At 33.9% G+C, this 23,722-nt stretch overlaps 1 protein-coding gene across 3 annotated transcripts in view; it reads right to left on the bottom strand.

The window, feature by feature from the left end:
- The window catches only part of LOC142987691 (uncharacterized), a 397,705-nt gene that overhangs the window by 103,400 nt on the left and 270,583 nt on the right, over positions 1-23,722 (bottom strand). For all 3 annotated transcript variants that reach the window (XM_076136637.1, XM_076136636.1, XM_076136635.1), the window contains one exon: positions 13,010-13,063. In XM_076136637.1, the coding sequence (XP_075992752.1) occupies positions 13,010-13,063 (54 nt within the window). The remainder of the gene's footprint in view (positions 1-13,009; positions 13,064-23,722) is intronic.

Here is a 23,722-nt window from a genome sequence, read left to right on the forward strand (position 1 = left end):
AGCTACCCCTGGCACAGTTACGTGTTTAACTGGAAGGGGTCAAATGCAACGTGCATTTAATTTTGTGTTCTGTGGCTTGTTATAATATCTGCATGGAATATGCTTATGTAATATTATCACGAAAAATATCGGTTTTATGCCGCTACCGAATTTAATTAAGATTTTTTTTTTCAAATTTTCTGTTGAGTTAATAATTTGGAGACAGACAATTAAGACATGTAATAGAATTCTGTGAAAACTTACAAATGTAATTAGAGATAATAGAAAACTATATAACAGTAGTTCAACTGTTTAAAGAAACTATTGTTTTCGTGACCAATTGACCGAAGAACTTTGAACACAGGATGTAGACAATCAGAATATATTTGCAATGAACTTTTTCTATAGGCTTTACACCCCTTTCGACAAAGTAGAAGCATGGTATAACGACTCCCCATCAGTTTCAAAATGAACCACCTTAATCTCTTCACCACCGACGGCCACAACACCAGCCTTTAAAAAAGGTACTTCAAAGCGTCCATATTTTAATCCACAAACACATGTAGGTAACTAAAATTTAATTGAATATTTACGTCTCACGTGACGCATAGGGTGAGCACCCCTGTTCCAAGCCGGACCGTGCAATAACACGTTCGAGGGTACTGTAATGTGAAAGCGTTTTGTGGTAATAATCGGATAATAAATATAGCGACGACGACTGGAGAGTTCACCCTATTTTGTAAAGTTTGTTTTCCTCTGACAGTTTGTTTGTGCGTTTTAAATTGTAGGGTAAGTCGGTCAGTTGGAGGTCATTGCGTCTTGGATTAAACGGGGATTAGGAAACGTGTTTTCTATGTTTCTCTCGCAAAGTGTGCAACTTTAAGCTAGATGCTGCTCTAGATTCTATTCGAAAATAAAGCTTTATGAATGTGCGTACACAATGTGTTAACTTCCTAAAACATATTTACATATTACACAATATTATTTACTTTTGAAGCTTATTCTATGAAACTACTTTTTACAAAAGAAAATAACTTGTCGGGATAAAACTAACTCATTGAGATTTTCATCATTAAAAACATGTTTAATCATTAGAATGTCGCGATATTATCGAAGCCTAGTTAGTTCACCAACTGTTCAGAAAAGCATAAAATTAGCAGTAGTAGTACGATTTTTAAATACAACTATATAACAATATCTTCTTTTACTATCGCTTGCCGTGGACATTTAGACCAATTTACGCACTGACGAGAATGTCAAGCTCTACTTATTCTGCACGTTGTAATTTGTATAACTAATGTTTTTTAAACATACACTCAGAGAAAATATGACGCATTTCAGCTATTGTTGCACATACTCTTGATATCTTAGTAAAGAATTTTGTTTACAAAGAAATATGTTACTAAAAACGTTTTACATTAAAAATGTTGACCTCTATTCGGCATGCTTTAACAAGATAATATTAAATGATCGCACGATCTTCAAATTCCATATTTTTATGAATAATGAATTATGTTTGGTGGAAAACTGTACTTATCTCTTCATGTACTTCTTTCTTCTCTTCTTAATGGTAAAAATATGAGGTAATAATAGATCAAAAACAGCTATCTAAATCACAGATTTGCACATAAGTCCATCTATTTGAGATGATTCAGGTGGCGTCAGATAAAGGAATAACGAAGAAACAGCTTATTTCGTTCATAAACTCACACAATTATTGAATCCACGTGCTATCTGATCAACAAAGACTGCTAATGGTAACAGCGACAAATAGCAGTCTTCCAAGTTAGCTCTTTGTACCATCGCTTAACACGTCCGAAGCAGGTGTACCACAAACAATACGGGACAAACTCCTTTAATTCAATTGTGAGTGAAGCACACTCCGTCCCGGAGTCCGGGACTTTGTTTCCCACATTACCCGGGCGAAATGCGTTTCCGATGTCTGCCCGGGACATCGGCCGTTTAACTTAATTGTCGCCTAGCATTATCTTATCCGGGACAACCGGTTTATTTATTTTTATGTCGGCGACGTATCGCGAGGTTCGACCTTTATCCCGATATTGTCGTTTTTACGGTTACGATGCTTTTATTTTTTGGGATTTTTTATTTTTTTTTGAGATATTAATTGGTGTATTTTGTGTTAAATGTGAAGACTTCACCTTTATACAATTAAAAATTTCACATTATTTACATTCGTGTTTAATGTATAATAGAGATAGCTAAAACGGCTGACTAACATTTTCAGGTAGTTACCATATACTTAGAAGAGCCTCGTATGCAAGGTTCGCGGTTGTCAGAGGTGTCGAAAATTCAACATTTGGAGTATTTATGACTTATATAGCCGATGGAGGCCTATTTGATACAGCTTCTTTATTTTGATAATACATAGAATAGTTAATAACAATGTGAATTTTTATGCCAAGGCTCTCGACTAAATTGTCGGACTGTAATAATGTTTATGCAAATAACTGTCAACACGCCCTAAGAATGTAGAAAAAAAAGGTAAAATGCACAATCTTATGCATGCAACCAAATACTTTAGTAAGGAGAGGGTTTTATTAAACAATAGCACTTTTTCCTAAGGTCAGTGTTCTGGACAGATGCGTGGGGGACGTTCAAATTCCCTAGTGAATTGCACACGTCCCCTGCAGTTGATACTTGTATGGAAGATAGTGGGTTCTTATCTTGAGTGTCGTAAAAAACGAGTTAGGGGAGATAGGCAGGAGTTTGTAGTAATGGTGATCTTGTCTTAATGCAAGTGCTGCTGTGAGTCTCGCCTCGCTTGGAAAGGTTTATAGAAATGTGTTTCAAAGATTGCTATTATGATTGATCACAGAGCAATAATTGTCGGTGATATCTGTTTGAGAAAGTCCGAAATTAAAACGATCTTTCTAAGACTCGTGTTTGTCTCAAGACTCTACACATAATAATATGAGCGAATAAGAAAATCGGTACCTCGGTTTCATCTCTACTCCAAAGATATTATAATGAAAAAATAATAATATCGTATTAACAATAAGACATAGAAGAAACAATAATAATATCCTATTAACCACAATATTGCTTATTTAACGAGAAAATGTATGTATTTATTCCATTTCTTTGCGCACGCAATATTACGATATTTAGCTGGATTAACAAGCTTCTATTTATAGAAGGCGTTCCCATTAATAATGTATGAGAATAATTTCCAACATTAATTCTCCTTTATTACTATTTTTGTTGCAAAAGTAAACTATTAACTATAGTGTCGACACATCGTGTGAAAACCGCCATCTTGGTATAAACGTCACAATAGTTCCGCACGCAGTGACTTTGTCAGGCGTATTGATCCTATAGAATATTAGTTTAGGGTCCCTCGGGTCCCGTGGGGGCTTGTGTGAAATTGATGCCATTATTGTGCGAAACGACTAGAATTGAACGCCACGTGCCAATGTAGCAGATGTTCCTACAAATATTTTGCTAAAATATACACCGAAAAGTAAACATTAAGCAACGTATTATTAACAAAATATAAATTAAATCAAAATATTAACAGTAGAAGGGACCTTGGATGAACAGATGAACAGAATAAATGATGGCAATCATGATTGTCTAAGGAAATTCTCTTTAATAACTAAAGCTGTAGCTGTATATTTGTATTTATCGTGTGCTCATTGTTAATTTATCGTTGTTCAAAAGTATTTATTTCATGTTCAATTAAAATCGGTTGTTTATACAAACATAAAAAAATATTAGAGGATTTATGAGAGGAAAAACGCTAAGTAATAATTTCATCAACCCTTAGCCGTCGGATTAAAGAAACAAATCTTTACAACTTTACTGCGAAAGATTTTCATCTTAAAAACAATCCGGAGATTACGTCAGAAACCGTAATCAGAGTTTAAAAAAAAACACCGTTGAATACTTTATCACGGGCCCAAAGGTAAGGAAACTAAAGTTTAATCCTTTGTTTAGAAGAGGATTAGAGGTTCTTATCAGGTGCAACCGGGAAGGCTTTTTATACTCGTCTAGTTTCAATTAAGCGTCGGTTAATTCCGGCGCTAAGTGCTCGGTTTAAGTCGCGACTTAATTTATTTCCGGCCGCAATTTATGTCCAGGATTAATGTAATGAAAGTCCCGCGGCAGGTCCCGTACTAATTGCTACTTCCGATTGTCTAAACAAAAATAAAGGGACGCCTCAAGGTATTTATCGCGGTAGGTATCGTTAGCTTAAATGTTACGCAACGGCAAGGTTACCTCGAGCAGGATTGAATGTGGCCATTATTTTTAATTTAAAGAATGAGACATTTCTCGACCGCCAGACATTTTTCTAAAGCAATAAAACCACTATTTAAAAGAATGAAAGCATTCGAATGGTTATTTTACAGTAAGCAACATTCATACATTCGTATAATCCACATAAAAAAGGGTAAAGTGTTCGATTACATCCCAAGTACTCTCGCAATACAATCAACATTACACACGCGGCAGCTGCGGAACCCTAAATTACGGGCCGTTTACTCGTAACCAGGGGTTCCTTACATGGAAAAAAAGGACGAAAATACAAGACTAAAATTGACAGCTTAATCTGAAGAATTGCGAACTTGGCTGAATGGGGTGTGTCCAATGCCCGTGTTAACTGACATGAAAAAAGTTAATCTGTCTTATTGGATCTGTGGAAGTTTTGGCGGGAAATTATGTTCATAATTTGGATTGAAATTAATAATTAAATAGGCTTGTCGAGTTCGTGGCTAAATGGCTTGTACGCAAATACGGGTGGGTCGTTAAATAATGCATTTGCCAAGTCGGTAGCGATCCCGTACAAATAGTGGTAATCTGTCTAAGATTAGACCGGAGGTCGGCTCTAACGAAATAGTTGACCGAGTTAATTTGTAAGTTAAACATTAATATGAACTATACAGGAACTTCATTCAGTTTAAAACGGATTTAGTATAAATTAAGAAATGTTCCATTTATAATAACAATAAAATTTTTCCATCAGCAAAACATTTTTGAAAAAAATTACTGTAGGGTACATACGACGTTAATAAAGTCCATAAAAAAAATGTTCTCAACAAAAACACGATAAGCTTAATTAACAAGTTAATAACTATTTTAAAATAAGCTTGTTAATATTAAAGCGGCCCTTCGTACAAAACTGTATACTTTATTAAGAATCGACCCCAAAATTAACATGGTAAACAGAATTTCATTATCATCATATTAACCGAATAACCTGGATGCCTTATAAAAGAAAAAAGATTGTCTAATATTGTCTATGGTGCACGACATTTCGTGATGGCTACGTCTTTTATTTTGCTATTGGTAATGTTAATTTTTGATACACGACTTGTTCGGTAAACTATAACAGTTGTTTGAATAATGCTTCATTTATCTTCCTTTTATTTTTTTTTATTTATTTCTGCAGTCATGGTACGGAAAATATTATTTCTTTATCAATAGTGATATTCAAATTTGATCTCTGCATGAGAAAAAGGTGAGATTTATGCACTCACCCATGTGTGGGGACGTAGTTCTAAAAGTAATAATATATCACCAAAAACATATTAAAAGAAAAAAGTTTGTATTAAATTCATTAATGACATTCTAAGAACGTAATTTAGCACGTGTAAGAGATACATTGTATATAAGTTTGTATCTCTAATTACATTTTGATAACTTCCTGCACTCTCAGTGCATGTTCGGATACAACTGCGGCATTAGACTGAATGGAATCTTAATGAGCACATTCTCCTTAGCGTGTATCCGAACACACAAAATGGACCATAAATTCACATAATTAGACTTAACGCTACAAAAATCCGAAAATATGAAAAGATAAAATGAGATATTATAACACTAATGACTCCAACTAATTGTAAAAGTCACCCTTTGAAGCTAATTTTCAACGATCCCTGCATCACTTATATGTAATAAAACATTAATATTATATGAAAGCCCATTTCTATTTACCCGAGTCTCATCGAACAAACAATAATGTTAATAACTCGGTAAGATCGAGACCCATCAAATATTTACTTCATTTATGACGGGAATACATAATACGGTCGGTAAAATATTCAAAAGCAATCACCGATGCCATCGATAAAAAACCTTTCGTGTAAAACGAGCGGGAACTTGGCATTTTTGGAATTTTTCGCTTCATTTCTGTGCGCGGCTTTTTTTTTCAACTTTTTTTTTCAATGCTTTGACAGTCATTCAGCCAGTTGCAAAGTTTGGATGCTTTATTCGATTAATCGGTCAGTATGGCCAGATACGGTTGTAATGTTCGTTGCGGTTTCACAGTCTTTTACACACCAATTTTGAAATTGGGCTATCGATAGACGTAGAATAAACCAATTTAATTGCAATTTTAGTTAATTCTAAGAAGTGAAACAGCTAAACCCCGAATAATGCCCGGTTTCTAAGGCACATTTAGCGGTAGTTTATCTATTAAATTGTTTTTTTTTTAACTAGTTTAAACGCTACTGAACAGATAAACTACCGCTAAATGTACCTCAGAAACCTGGGGTATATAAAAGAACAATCAAAACAAACTTCTAGATTCTGTTACAAAAAGCACACACAGTCGTATCGATCCGCCATTTATAAATTTTAAAACCCACTTTCGAGCGCGGCAGGAATGGCGCCAAAAAGTGCATACAAAAACTATCGATTCATAATTCGATTAAGCGCGTCGCTGGGGTTATTTATCGTAGCCAGTGTTTACAATACGCGGCTGGGCACGTGTGTTGCTGCACGTGTTATTACAATAACACTACGATCAAAGACCTCTGTGTAAACTACTGATCAAATTATAATTAGCCGTGTTAGCTTTTATATTTAATTTCAAGTTTGAAACTTTAAATGTATTAATATTTAAGTTTGCATGAATTGTATGCTACATAATATATTAGTAATTCTAAGTATTAACAATTTAATTTTGAATATAAAGTTACAATATTACAGTTATTTAAGTTTTCATCCTCTTTTCAAAATGAAACCAATTTATTACGTTTGATATAGGCTGTATAGAATATGACCTTTGCCTGCTAGTGATGTGAAACTTAATAAGTAATGTTGCCATATTAGTTTTGAGAATACCCTATTAAACTTTGTTGTAATATTTTGTCGCGATAAAGACTTTCATACAAGATTCCACGATTACCATAAAGTTCCGTAAGAGTTTCTAAGATTAAGAGATGGTTATATTATTACAAAAGTTTTGGCGTACAAGTCGTGTGCTTAAAACTTTTTCTTAGAGCACTTCGGGCATTATGATTACGAAGACAGTTATTGGGTAAGGTTATATAAAAATAACAATACTTAGTCATGTTTAACGTTGAAATCTGTGATGTAGATAGAAATTTGCAGTAGAAAGAAATAAATTGACGCCTGTAACTACTTAGTTGTCCCCTCTTCGCAGAGCAAAGAATCTAAACCAATACGGGAGTGCACAAATACGGGCTAGAATTAACGTGGGGAGAGGGCAGCGGCCGCACACCCCTCAGGATTTCGACCCTTTGTGCCGGATAATGCCCATGTTATAAACATATAATTTACGCTCATAGGGACCGACTTTTTTCAGAAAAAAGTGCGCAAGAAAAGGGTGTCGGGAAATAATGATGGCAACACTTTTTTGATTTTATCGATATTGTGTGATTGTGATCTTACGTGTTGGCTTGTAGATAAGAAAATGTAGTTTGTTGTGTATTATGTTGTATAATAATACTTATTGTTAGGGGAAAAGGAACAATTACTTTTGTGTACTTTTACGCAGGTAGGACAGTGTGGCACAATGTTACTTTAATGTTGGGTTACAGATTCAGCTCTATATTTTGTGAGATTACACATGAAGACAAATAGTTTAGATATAATACTAATACAGGACCATTTAATCAAGTAGGCTACACATTGCTTAAAAAAAGTTTCTGCAGAAACTTTACGACAAAAATTTGCGCCATAATAACCATTGCGCCTCTCATCAACACAAAAAATAACACAATCATACGAAACGCGCAATGGTTATTGTATTATCTGAAACTATTACATACAATTGCTAACATAAACAGAATCTAATAAAAGGCTCGCGATTCAGCATCCAATATTCATCTCCATTGGCCTTGTGAGGAAAGATAAACAAGTAATCGTATTATAATAATAACGAAGCTAAAATAGCTCTACTGCTGATTTAATACGAGTAATAACCGGTATTAATAGTATTAGGTACATGTATTAGGTACATGTATCACGTACTTGGGTACTAGTACATTTTTCATATACCAGTTTTAGTAGGCAGTACTATTCTTTTATTTGAATTTGTAATTTAAAAAACCTGAACTGATTTTGTAAGTCATATTTCTGAATTTCGACTGCCTCTATGGCGCGGTCGGTAGTGTATACGATTGCAGACCACGAGGTTCCCGGTTTGACGCCCAGCTTCTTTTAGAATATTTCTCAATAGTAGCGGGTTTGTTTATTTGACATTGCACTAATTTTGCCAGTGGCGAAACGTGAGTGTATTTCCTACATCCTTTGCCTACATCTTCAGGTATGAAAAGCGTTAAATTATGTACGTAATTAAAAAAACAAACTCCTCTTTATGAAAGTTACATTTTTGAACATAAACTTGATTTTTCGGTGCTCTAACGTTTACGAAAGTCAAAGTGATGTTAAATTACTGTTTGATTACTTTTAACTTACAAATCTTTTTTTTCGCGAAAAAAGTGTAATAGTTCTTGCTTTAGCTTATTTCGGAGAAGAAGTAAGCTAAGTAGTTATTTATAAGTTATATTATCTTCATTATATCTGTAAACAACTTATTATGGTGAATACAAGACGTCTAGACGATGAAGGTCGTATTTTTGAATTAAATACATAAAGAATATCTGAGATGAACCATATTTTAAAAACGAGGTAATTTATTAAACATTTCAAAATTTTCTTGATTGTGTCGTTTTAAGAACGATGATAATTTGTTTTTATTTAAATCGTTCCAGTTTCGAATTTGTCCATAATGTCCAACGATATTCTTTTTAATTTACATTCCGTTTTCAAACGTAAGTCAGCGCTTTTTGTATAAAATTGTCACACATAATATTTTTTATTAATCATTCGACTCGTTGACTAAGTTTATAAACACGAAATCCGTAAAAAATATAGATGGATATCAAATTTACGCCTCGTCAGTCTTAACGCTTCACTTGCTTCAAATATTTCTTATTTTGTTGGAAAATTATTTACGTGGAAATCTATTTGGAGATTCGAAATGTCATGTTCATCTGTTTATTTATGAGCGAAATTTTTGAAAGAAAAATTATTCGTATGGTTAAGCAACGATAAAGCGTTGTGATAATACTTAAAATGAATTATATAGAAATGTCTTCTAGCCCCAAAAATAAACCATAAAATCACCATTTTCTGACACGGGGAAGAAGCCATCATCCTTTGCCAAGTGTACCGTACTTTAGTTCAAAAATCTTATAAAGATTCAGAGGGGTCAAAGTTTACTTTTTGCACGCTTTTAGCGCGAGCTACCAGGCGATCAGATGGGCCGAGGAGATGTATGAAAGTAGCCGGCGTAGAGAGGGTCTGACAGATGTGCGGTCCCCTCAGTCTACCGTGTCTTCCCGGCCCTCATTTGAAAACCATTCGTTCGTTAGTTACGACTTCCAAAGGGGACAACACGAGGGTGACTCGATATCGCTCTTATGGACAATTTGAGACAGACGAATCGGTTCTTCACTTATATTTTGGAGGTTTTTTATTCGACATTTATGCTGAGTGTTCAGAATTTCCACCAGCAGTTTTTACACTTGGTGATCTAAAGTATGCAGATGTGGTTTCTTAGAAGTTTATTATCTCGTAAATTGCAGCGTTTGATCACAAATCAAGCGTAAAACCTTTTATACATGTATAAATAGAGAGTCTCTCGGCGTGAAAGGTCCTTTTGTTGGAAAATACATAAAGAAATAGGTCGATACCTGTTTGGAGGGTATCCGTGACGCTGAGAATTAAGGGTTCGTATCTACTTGACTTAATTTAAGACTGGGGTGATAACGGTAATTAATGGCTAACGATTTTTCAGCCCTGTGACATTGGGCACGATCCAATTTAATTCGAACCACCGTGTCGGGTTCCGCATTGTAAAACATAAAAGATAATATTTCTTGAAACTTAGAAATGAAAGGCATTTTTGTTCCGAAATTATTAACTACATTTTAAACTATTCGATAGAAAAATAAATATTTTTCTGGTTACTGCCGTTTTGTTTTGTTGAATTAATTGAAAAGGAACTGTTTCATTAAAATCGTATTTTATAGATCGTCGCATAAAACTGTGCAATAATAAATAAATATAAAAATATATGACTATATACGAATTTCATCCAATAAAAAATATAAACACGTAGAAAAATTGTTTCAGAACAATCAGATTTCAATATAGATTAGCAAAATTAAAAGACATCTTAATTTTAAAGTACCCTAAAAACAAATAAGGGATAGATATCTATTTGAAATATGGACCGAAGTGACGGGTTAACAAAAATATACCGATAACATGCGGTATCAGACAAGCAATTTGTACTGGTAATTTATGAACCCCTCGTAATTAAGTTATCTCACACGGTTTGTTTGTCGTCCATATTGGTATAATGTATTGGGAATATTGTGAGGTTGGTAGCACTGTGTAATCTCTGTTCGGTTGGTACGATATTTGAATTAGGAGTAAAGAATTTTGTTTCACATGGTTGCAAATAAGTCAGTCTGTTTTTTGCGTGTGTGCTTCTGATTTAAAAATAAAATTATTTTGTTCGATTTTTAATATAAAATCAAGAGTCGTTATGAATCGTTCGTTGAATTAAAATTTGTTTGACTCAAGTAATATTTGTAATAATATCTAATATAGTATTATTATCTATACCCTTCTTTACGTTTATCCCTACAGCAAAAACAGCGATAAAACAATACAAGCAAAACATCGATCACTTAAAGTACGAACATGAGAAAAACTATTGCTTTTAACAACAGCTATTTTATTCTCAGCAAGCTTTTAGAGCATCTCGCCTATTGTGCTCTGGCAACTCTCGGATTACCAGCCTGAGTCAATTCTGTGTTTCTGTCCAAGTGCGCCATTTGGGTTGCCAGCTTTGTATTTTGTGTCTGCAAGTTTTTAGCGCTGGCAAGGAAAAGTTATGTTTTTAGTGAGTAGACGTGAATTTTAGATGGTATGGTATTATTTTGGCACGGTGTTTATGATTTCAATGGAGATTGTTTATTATTGTATGACTTTAGAACTTTGGTTTTTTATATCTAAGAGTATATTGCATCTGAAAAGAACTAGAACTTCGTATTCCAGTACAAAATTACGAAGTTCAACAAAGTGTTTTGTTTCATATTGACTCGAGTACTCTATCATAATAACAAGTTCGGCATAAGTGGCGCACTACATCATCTCCCCACCTTCTTCCTCGAGTAATAATATTGTTCATTAATTATTCATAAAACTTCTCAAACAACGTTCACCGGCAGCCACTTTATTCCGCACTTTTCACATTAACAAACTGAAATAAATTAAAAATTAAAGCCGACTACATTCCGTTGCATCCGCGTCTGTTCGCAACTGAATTATGGATGTAACACTAAGCTCATATTTATTATCACACCATCGTATCCCTCGGCCTCTCATGAATTTGTCGTTAAAAGCATGCTCCAGATGCGCCCTCTAAAAGCGGAAGAGGTAACATGCACTAGGGGAGGGAGGAGGGAGAGTGCCGAAACAAACATGCCACAGTTCCGAAGGCTTGTTTGTTTGTTTTGCCTATTGTTGGCTGCCGATACAATACATTATTCAATAGCGCTAAGTGGGTATTGTACAGCGAAGGTACACATTACTTATACGTTACGTCAATTTATTCCATAGCCCCTTTTAAAACACTCTCCTAACGGTAACGATATTCTCAAATTCCAAAGAGTTTGATCGTTCCACCGAACGGAATGGACCAAACTCCAAACGGCCATTACAGAAATAACAACAAAAGGGAATGTTTCCAAATCAGTTTACCTTGTTCATAATATCATACCGGGGTTATTATAATACATAAATTCAAACAAAAGACAAGAGGAAACCGCCGCGTGAACTTAAAATCGTGGTCCGAAACTCCAGTTACAAAGTCAGGAAGGAAAAGTCCCCAAAGTTTGTCCGAAAAACCGGGAAAAACCCCCAAAATTTAAGTCCGACATTCTGTTTCCGTCGGACGAGGGCCGCGTAAATATTATTCGGGACTTTCTTTTATTCTCTTTGTTTTAGACGTTTTATTATTTGTGGTCGGAGGTGAGGCCGAGGTGAATCAGCGCATCCTCACCCCCCAGGGGGAGGGGGATTAAAATATAAGCCCCTACGATTTACAGCGCTACAAAAAGCCAAATAGCAATTCCACCGTAACCAGAAAAAAGCCGACGCAATAATGAGTCTAAACAAGATTTTAAAACTTTTGTCCTTTTGATATGAAGAAACAAAAGAGAACTCGTCTAATTTATGTATTTCTCTTTAGCCTTCAAAGCGAAACAGACCCTCCTCAAAAGTAATTGACAAATTTGTTCAAATACAAAAATAAAAGGCCGAATGTTTTTCGCGTGCCGCGTTCGAATCGTCTCGCGTAATTAGTTCGCTAGGATTTGTCGGGGAGCGGGGGGTGTCACCGATGTACCGATACATTCCGCATTTGTCGTAAAGACGGAATTTTATTCTTACGCATTCCGTATAGGCGGAGGCATTTTATGAAAACTGTCCCCTGACTTGACGGGAGAGTAGCGAAGTGAGCCCCGTAATTTGTGCTCTTTGAGTGATATTTTGGGGATCATTGGACAGCAGATGGTGCGATATTGGAGATTCTAGTTTTATGCGAAGGTCCTTGTAGAAAATGTGAAACCTTTGAGATCGTAAAACAAAAAGCCATCTGTCAAGAACTATACGTAGACAGAGTTAAGGCTAAGTGGAATATTAAATAATATCTCATATATTGGAGAACGTTTTATGTTAAACTTACCGGTGACATGTAGTCGCATGTGTCGTTGCAGTTATCAGGAACTGTGTCGGTAATCTGAAACAAGAAATAAAGAGGTAAATAAATATGCAAAATCTCTCTGTGAATTATAGCAACATTTTAAAAACCACGTTCATTTATTACTTCTTTATGTAATCATATACGATTTCGGTGTGTGTATTTCAATACACTGTTCAATTACTCATCGTATGATCTTTAGAGCGTTCAAAATATACCAGCTACAGTTTAGTTTTTTACGTCATTTTGTGCACCTAGTTTCGAGTCCATTACTTCCTCATTCGTATACTTAAATAATATTCTATTGAACTATTTTCTACCAGGAAACACTAATACGATCATTAAGCACAAACGATGCGCAAGAGCATCAAAGAACATTACCTTTTTCTTGTCTCGCTCATTATTATAGACGTGTTCTTTTTCAAAATACACAATTCGAACACACGTTACCATCAACCCTTTCCCAATCAGTTGGGTGGAATTTGTCAATGGGTAAAAATGGGTACAGGAGGGGTAAAAAAGGGGGAAATAAGGCCGCTTTGTCAGACCAATGGCCTGAGACTGTAACACCTGAGCTTTGTTGAGATGTGAGATGTGAATGTAATATATTAACTTATCGACTTTGAACAGGAAAAAACGAACAATATAGAAGGAAAAAATTGGCGTCTTTTTCTTTATTTGAAAGAGTGAATTTTTGGGGGAAAATAACGGTGGAAGCTTTGTAGTCGAATGTGTGTGTTTTTATTAGATGTATGTCTTTGTTTTGTTTACTAAAAGCATATACATTTATTGTTTAATGTACATACTTGCACTGCACTACGTGTTTGTCACCGGACATCAATGTAACCTTTCCAATACTGGAATAACCTCTCATTAATTTAACCCCTTCATAAAACACACCCAATCAACAAAATTAAAGGGTAATTAATTACAAAAAAAACACCGCACCTAATTTGTGTAACTCGAAAATAAAATTGTTCATTTATTGTACGTATAATCATGTCACCCTTCCGCCATTAAAATCATTAAAAAATATATCCATTACGGTACACGGTGATAAATAAATTACGAGGTATCCACACGTTGGGGCCGGTACAGGCTATATTTCACTGAGAGGGTTGTCCCGCGAACGCGTTGACACCTTTTTGGTTTTTTTATCCTGGTTTTTGCGCAACGCGGGGCCACCGTGGGGCCAACGTGGCTTTTATAGCGCTTTTAATAGATAAATAGCTTTGCTTTTGATGGACAAGAGAATTTTAATATCAACATTGTAAGCATATTTTGTTTGTGTGTATTTTTTTATGTGTGCGTGTGAAATGCGGTTTTCGGATAGTGGGCTCTGTTTTGCGAATGCTGCTGTTTTTTTAAAGGTTTTGTGTTACTCTTTTAGCTTGTTGTTTATTCTTTCCTATGTTAAGGGTGGCTATGTAATGAATTAAGTTAGAGTAAGTTACAGTTTAAAGTTACTGTACACGACAAGGGTGGGTAACATTTGGAGAGGCTTTTGCCCAGTAGTGGGATAGTATTGATTTCAGATTAGACTATATTAATATAAGTTATAAAGGTAAAATATTAATTATTTTATATGATTAAAATAAATTCCGGATTAAGAATAGATATTCCCAAAATGGAATAGCCGCAGTGATTGATGTGCCGCATTTTAACCTAAAAATTATATCTTTAATATTTAATGGTTCTGAGGTTTTCATTTGGAAATCGGAATGATTTAAATGTGGTTGATATTATCGGTTCATTGCTAAAGTTTTATATTAAAAACTGTTCATTTAGTGACGCTATATGTATGTGGTTTGCTATCACGTTTATATGTGGTTAGTATTCGGAGATTTATTACACACATTGGAACAATGAACATGGGTGCCAACAGGCATTGGTACATACTAAAAATTACCGCGTTCAAATCTACTGTATTGCAGATTCACCTTTCAGTTGGGGAATTAGAAATATTAGCCAGATAAAAAAATAAAGCAGATGATGTTTTTAGTTAGTTGCGATCACAGACTATTAATGCTGGCAGATCAAGCATACCAATGAAAATTACGTCATCGCTTTATTCTTCATATAATTTAAGATGATTAACTAAAAAAATCTTTAAAATAAGTTTCAGTTTCACTCACAAAAAGTTGACGATAACTCTTAAAAATAGCTTTCTTTATGCACATCACAATAATTGAGTGCTTGTCTAAACTTCACAATTTATCGCAAAATTCTATAATTTTATTTCAACTAGATATATTACGGCCACTACTCTCCATTAATAAACGCAGTCGTAATAAAACCTTTTATTTCAGTGTATAATTTGACAGGATATTCATATGAGCCAGACACATTCTTTTCCATTAAACGTAGTGAGAACAGCTCTAAAACATTAAACTAAAAGCTGTTTGTTTGCTGCACAAAAATGAACGACATAACATCACCATTCATTCATTCATTCATTCATTCACTCTATTTATTTGAATTGTGTAGTCTTTGAATGGGTTTTAGTAACAACATTCATAAAAGTGATGTAAATAACGAATGTTTCTTTTTGAAAAATAGCGCCATGACGCATTGTATTGTGTTGTAAGCATCGCTTACATGTGTAAGTAAACATAACTCGTAATAACTGTTATTTGTAAAGAAACAGAAATTTACCCATTATCAGGCACGGGTCTCTACCCGTAATAAGAATGGTTTCAGTCTTAAGTTCATCACACGTGCCTACCAACTAAGAAAACTTACATTTTCAAGTGAAATTCTTTATCGTGCAAAATCAAAAATTGTCTTCCACAAATAAAACTAGCCAATAAATCACACGATAATTAAACCAAAAAATCCAAACACACAAGGACCCCCGAAAAACCGTCAAGCGTGAACAACCGCTTTGTACAGATACCATTACTTTTGATTTATATTTGTGCGCCGTCAGACAAACAAACATGAACACGTCTGCCTCCCGAGGACGCCGTGACAAATGATCTGTGTTGCCATGTGCTATTGTGGCTGTAGCGGAGTTGCCACACGTGAAATTTAATTATTGTGTTTGGCAGAGTGTTTCTTGTTTATTTTTTTAAGTAAGAAATTTTCTAAACATCTTACACGTGTAGTCGTATCATTCGTTGGTTGTTTGTAACAAACTATCATCACTGCCATTATTATGTAACAATTATTAATTGCAGTAGAAAAATGCGTAAAAATGATGCTACGCTTTTCCTACAGAAATTACTTGAAAGACGAAATGTACCTATACCACCAGACAAAAAAAGAACCGAGTCAAAAATCCAAAAAAAATATAAAACAAAATTTTGATTTTAATGAACTAATTGAAGTTCAACATCAAATAACAAGTATAACAAATAAGAAATCACACTATAACATTGTAAATCATTACAACCACATTATAATATTATTACATAGTACCAGTAAACAACAACATAGACACCCCATCTTAAAACAAATCCCTTGATAGCACTATCCGTACCAAAACCCTAAGGAATTGCTCCTTGCAAGACTCAAACAATAATGAACTCACTCCGGTAACAGCAACTAAAGTTATTTGTTGGAGACAAAGCGGAACGGAGCTGTGCTGTGCCGAGATGAGCGGTGATCTATTAAGCGATAATAGCGAGCACCTCTAATTGGAGGAGGGAATAGGAAGGGTAAAGGAATGGAAGAGATGGGTAATGATGGCTTCACACGGGTAAGATTTGGGGTTTACTGGGGTTTTTGCTTTTTGCTATAAGCATTTTGTTCTTTGACTCTATGAATCGGTTAGTTTTGAAAGTGTTTGTGGTTTTATAAAGTTATAGAAGTGAATTGTTTTAGTTTATTTTCGTTTCTGTCGCTTTTTATCTTTGAGGAAGTTGTCGTAAGTTTCAAAGTGGTAATATTTTTGTGTCGTTTCTTTATTGAAGCAACTTCGTCATGATTTTTTACATTCCTCGTAGTATTAGTGTCAAATACGAATGTAAATTGTATTTCTTTCTTTTTTAAATGGTATTTCTATTCTTTCAAAAATGTTAGATATTTTCGAAAACTTGCGTCTCTCGCCATTTTTTTTCGGAAAGATCAATGACCCGTTACATTCGCAATGACAAAATGGTAACCAAACAATCAGGATGGTGCCGCGGCGATATGTCACCCGATGCGTACTGCGACTCCGGATTAGCGCAGGTTCGACACACGGCTATAAATATCGCGATCTAATGCCACTGACATCGAACATACCTATGCAAGATTGCGCCCCGTTTCACATTGCCAAATATTGGGGGCCGTTCATTTTTTTTGGTTGTGACTTTTTCTGACTGTATTTCGGGAGATTGAAAGTTCCTATAACAGTCTACGCAATAGGTAATGTGAGTAAGTAAGTATATAATTATCAGGCCAGTGTTATTATTATAATTACTTTTTTTAATTTTACAAAGTTGTTTATACAGTCTATGAGTTCAAGTAAACATTATGTAAAAAAATCCATCCTAAAATATCTTGTCAAATTTCATCAAAATGGGTGTCGCCATTTCAACGTGACACCAATACAAGGAAACGCCCTTTTAAATTTTAAACATTAGCAACAATAAAACAATTTTCATGTCATAAACTGTGTAAAGATTAAAAGACTACGCTTGCTTTTTCTCGCCACTCCATCAATAATATAATCGGTACCACAAAGGGCTATGGTAGCTTGTACCGGACATTACATGAAAACGGGAATGCCCTTTTGATGCGCATCCTCTAGTATATTTAGAAAGTTCTAACAGTAGACTTCCTCTCCACCAATGTGCTGTGACGAGCGCTGTCTTCATATATGATTTACTACTCGTCTGTCTGTTGTTCATGTTTATGTTTAAAATAGGCATTTTGTGCGGTTGTTTATTACAAGCAGTTAAAGTGAGGAAAGTTTGAAAGAGGAAATGGTTGGTTTAAATATGTATTTTATGTAAAATTTCCTAGCTTTAAATACTAATACATCTTGTTATTTTCTCACTTATGTTTGACAATTATTGACGGAAGAGCTAGGCTGTTAACTGCGCAGTGGGCCTTTTTAAAGACTAGTGGAAATCTCTAACTGTGTAAGCTCTGGTATGGTCTATTATAAGTGTTTTGTCTTTTTCACTCTTATACAATTGCAAAATTGATTGAAAGTGACAAAATACTGTAAAACACTACATTTATTGGTAAGAGTGGTGTTGTTATAATGGTGTCCACTGAAACAGCTGATATTTCATATTAGAATGTTTGCCTAATCAACCCTTGCTTCAGTCGCGTATTTTGATACATAAAAGAAGCTAAAGCCTGTGTTTGACCATGAATTTTCAAACGTCACTATGTTTCATTAAAATCGTTGCAGCAGTTTACTCGTAAAAGCGTATTTAAGACAGATTTGGTATTTTTAATATTATATACCAAGTAAATATGGATAAGTATGGATTGTATATTCATATAATGCCTTTACTCGTATTACGAACAGAAAGTTTGCATACAGCAAATATTATTATTAAAATCGTGTGTGTGCTTTCAGAAATTATTTCACAGATATAATCTTTAATTTTTATTTGTTTTTACTTTACTACCACGGCGTATTTAAAGCGAATAAATTGCATTTTTATTTTTTTTAATGCTATTTTCATTGACTTATATTAATGCTTGGAAATGCATGTTATGCTCACGATTTATAGTGGTCCTTTTTTCATACTTAATAATGTAGTTTTATTGCTTTTTATCAATCGTATTCTTTGCTTCAAACATAGAATTACAATTATAATAGTATACGTACATTGTTAAAATATTTAGGGACTATAACAAACATAACTTTACAAACTTAAAAGCAAAGTTTCCAGCCTAAATGACATTTTTGTGTGACACAGGAATTGAACCCAAATCCAGACAGCGACATAATATCCATCTTCATCAACCACTGTGCTATTATAAGTTTTTATATGTTAATAGTTATGCGTATTATAAATAACAAGGATCAAATACTGGGAACTATTATGTTATGTCAAACAATTCTAGCTAGGTCTATTTGTGGAGTATTGACATAGAAAACCGGAGCGCTAATACGCTACGTTAGATTCTAATGAAGCGTGGGACTGAGAAACTATACATACTAAATGTTACATTAATATAGGTATAGGAATATAGATGGAAATAAAATAAGCTAGTTTCAAAATGTAATTGTGATTGGTAGTTACTCGGTGTTGTAAAAGTGCAGGATGTGTGTGTGTTAAAGGTTCGATTCCCGCAGAAAACAATTTTGTATGTGAACCAAAAAACAATGTAATTCAATTTTGGTTTACCAACGAACTTACACCTGTTTAAAGTGAAATATTCCCAGTTGTCACCCCGGGGGACCGTTAGAAGGGACAACTGAGAATATACCCTTAAAATCCCATATGTTTTTGATGAATGGGAATTATAATTATTACAATATTGTAAATAGGCCCCCCCTCCCCCTCGTTTGGGAGGAGACCCTTGCCCTGCAGTGGGACAGATATGGGTTATTAAAAAAAAATGAAAAAAAATAGTTTTTACAAAATTGTAAACAAAAAAGGGTCTAAACTGAAATAAATACGAAAATAAACTTTTGAAAAATGCCTAAATCTACAACCGTTCTACCATCTTGAAAATGTTGAAAGACTTACAAAACCAATATGGCTGGCGTGAAAATGTTATGCATTACACATCAACAGAATTCGGTGTCGAGTGCAGGCAGCCTCCTGACAGCACGTAAGCGAAACTGCATAATAACAGGATTTGGCAACACGAAATTACAAAATAAGATCGATATTTTGGCTAAAAATCTGTTTTAGTAAAAATTATAACGTCGAATTGGGAAATCTCCTTATATATTAAAGTCTGTTAAATATTATTTACGTACAGTATTTTGTTTTAACATCACACCGTTTATGAAATAATTAAATAACTGTTACGTAGTTGATTTAATTAAGATTATTTGACAACATTTACCTAATATGAAAGGTTTTCCATGCGTTCGACCTAGCTTTTACAGACTATTCTCCTTTATGGAAAATTGTCATACCTAAGATGTTTTTTACTATACTTACCACTGTAAAAAGTCCTTTTTTTATTAGTTAAGCTTTGATTTTGTCGAACTTTATCTAGTTAGAGTAGTTAGTACATACGTAATAAGCGTTATTCACAATATTAAAACGTTATTTACACCGTTATTATCTCTTAATTACATTTAATAAGCTATATGATTTATATTATGGTTTTAGTGCCACTATTAACTGCTACGGATAGTTAATATAGTCACGAACAAATTTCATTTTCAATATTAAAACTAAAGTTATTAAAGTAACTCAATTTAATTTGGTTTCATTTAAGTTAAACATAAAAGTTATTTAGAAATCGGGAATTAACTCATTCATATTAATATTCTTAATTATGTGGAGAACAATTAATACTCTTTGATTACGAAACGTAATAATAGGGCTCTTAAACATATAAAGAAAAGACAAACCTTTTACTATTTATTGATAACTACAACGGTGCTCTAGCAGAGAGAAATAACTAAAGCTTTGTTTTATGAATATCGAAAAAAGTCAGTGTTTTTTAATAAAAAGTCTAGCTTCAACCGATTGGTGAGCTATGGCGGATATTGAAGCTCCGTATCGACGCGTAAATTAAAAATTCCGGAAACGGAAGCAACAGTATTATCTCGTCCTATTTGCTTAGTTTTAGCGCAAAGAGAAAAGTGGAATAATGAAAAAGTATTGTAGCGAAAACATTGGTTTTGAGAACAATTTTTGCTGGCAACGTAAATTGTTTTGAAATTCGAACGAATTTTAAAAATAAATTTAAATTTTGGGAGTCTAGTGGACTTTTTTAACTGTAGTTTAAATTGATCGTAGTACATCAAAATGCGATGCTCTATTTTACGAAATAATTGGTAAATCGTTTTTTTTTCATAAATAAATTGAAATGTCAGAATTAGTCATAATTATTATGCCAATATTTTAGTGCTATTGGTATTTGTAATTGACAAACAAATATAAAACCAATTTCGTAATTAACTTTTACATTGAAACAAAACAATAATGTATGAATAAAATTTTTACTTAACATTTTTCAGTTACTTTTTGCTAGCATATTTTTTTTTAGAAAAGAGTATCCGATTGTAAACATCTAAGTATGTCCATAATACTATTTAGTCTGTGTACTCGTATAAAATATTGGCGCGATTTCACTCAACTATAAACGTCATTAATTAAACTTTTAATCACAAGTTTTCACATTAACCTACAAATCTAGCAAGCGTAGACCTAAAAAGTACAGTAACAGGTAAAAATAGCAAGAAGCATCTCATTACAAAGGGTCTCGGCGCATTATAGTAATTTGAATAAAAACCGCACGGCGCTGAGCTCCATTTTAATATAGCCGGAGTAGGAGGGCGTAGGGAAAATATTATTATATTAAAATCGTCAGGCCAGGTGAAAATTCACGACACGGACGAACGTCGTTCGAGAGTTACGTCGCATATTTGGTGAGTTTTGGTGGTGTGAGATTTTAGTGAGTTTGATTAATAATTCGATTTTTAAGGATAGATTAACTTAAATCGATTATTAATCAAGTAAATGCCCTTAATTATTAACTAATAATAAAAATTGTTACTGACGCAGTGGAGAGAAACAATCGCCTCCCGGATTGGTCAAAAGTAGTTATTTAGAGTAAAGAATTATCAATTTGGCGTGCTTAGTAAAAGTAAGTCAAATGACATATTATTTAACTATGCTTACCAATTTATTTCTAAATTACATTATCTAAATTACACTTAGATGTTTAAATTTTGAGCAAAACCACAGTATAAGAACTTTAGAATGAATCCTTACGGTAGTTTATTGCAATATGCAATTTGTTTAATTATTAAACAGAACTTGGCTCTATTTATCACATTGATATTTTGTTCCTCTCTTCCTTCAAAAGAGACTTTCTTCGCATAATATTTTTTCTTCCACCATTTTTATTGATCTATTCAATCGTTGGAATTTTCTTAATGTGTTTTTCCAGTTCTATCTCAACGTTGTTTTATTATGAGAAAATATACAAATTATTTCGAACGATGACAAAAACCTTTTAGTCGAGCGCTTTGTCGAGTTATGGGTGAGTTGTGTTCGAGTTTCCGCGAATTCGTTTTTGATGGTGTTGAGTAACGATAGTAATTATGAAATTATTTTTATTGGTAATGTTTTTATTTGATTTTATTCTATTTTACATTCTTTCTTCTAAGAATAGCAGTCAAATATTATTTTTCCCTGATTACAGTTATGTCGCAATATGTAAAAATACTCTTTAGCCTAAATAATCTAACCAAAAATTGTACTTGATCATATATCTAGAAATCAAACCCTACACTTGATTACCATAGAAGAAAAAACCTTGCACAGAAACAAGCCTTTCATATGACTCAAGCATCAAACCTAGAACTCAACAATCTATTTACCTTCTACATCTAGTAATTAACAAGCCTAGAACTATTTGATTGTCTATTCATCATCTATCCCTAATAAGTAAATCACAAAGATTAATTTACTTCCTAACATTAATCTCAATAGAAACATCAAGATAACGAGATAGCCGAAAGCAGATGTTCTTCAAACCGGTTATAAGATAATAAATAATTTACTAATAAGTAACAATAAAACATAATGAAGATATAATGTATTCAAAGAATAAATTATGATTGTTAGCCGGGATCCGAACCTGGGACCCATTTATGAGCGCGTGGGCGAACAAGCAAGCTACTAAGAGTTTAATTTGTAAGATTATGTCGTTGACGAGATTCTTTTGGAAATAAAAACGAAGTATTTTTTAGTATTTTATCACAGACTTTTAGTACGTATAGGTTTGTAGTATAAGGCTTTTCAATGCACCAAGGATATTGTAAATTAAACACTTAAATAAGACATGATATTCTATAAGGTCATATTGAAGGAACTACCACCTGTTACTTAAACCTTAGCTTAGTGGTCAACCTAGTGTCAAAGTTCTTCAAGCCGCCCAAAAGGCTTCCGACATGATTAAACGATTTTTACCTTAATTGATAACAACCGGGGCGAACTTTTAACATGCCCACAGAAACAAGGATACAAGGAGATGCTCAGCTCAAGACTAAGACGTCACCCATCTATGAAAAGTGTGATCATCTATGAAAAGTGTCATCAATGAAAACGAACATGAACTAGCGTGACATCATTTCGGTTATAGATATTCGTTCACACTATAGTTTTCTAAACGTATTTATTCATTTTATATAGTAAAAATTGGATTCCAATCCGAGATACGATTATCAGTAAATCGCTCGGAGCGGTGTATTAAAAAGCGATAGCAAGACTTCATAGTAATTTCTAAGCCGATAGATTTTTACGGCTTTAGAAGATAAGCCGGCGATAAACTTCGTACTGCGAGACCTTCATTCACACATCGTAGAATGAAAGATTGTGTTCGTATTTATAATCCGTGTAAATTGGACATTTACAAAATTCTGTATGAGTAGCCCTTCTTATTTATTACTTTGATATTTCAGACACTAGCTTGTGCCCGTGGCTTCATCTGATTGAAAAAAAAGGCACTTTAATAAATCATTGAGATTATAAACTATTTGAGGACCTAATTTCATCAAAATACTTTAAGGTGGTGTGATTCAGTAACAAACTCTTATCAAGCTATCCAAAGAGC

This window comes from Anticarsia gemmatalis, chromosome 3 (genome assembly GCF_050436995.1).
Source record: "Anticarsia gemmatalis isolate Benzon Research Colony breed Stoneville strain chromosome 3, ilAntGemm2 primary, whole genome shotgun sequence".
Lineage (NCBI taxonomy): Eukaryota > Metazoa > Arthropoda > Insecta > Lepidoptera > Erebidae > Anticarsia > Anticarsia gemmatalis.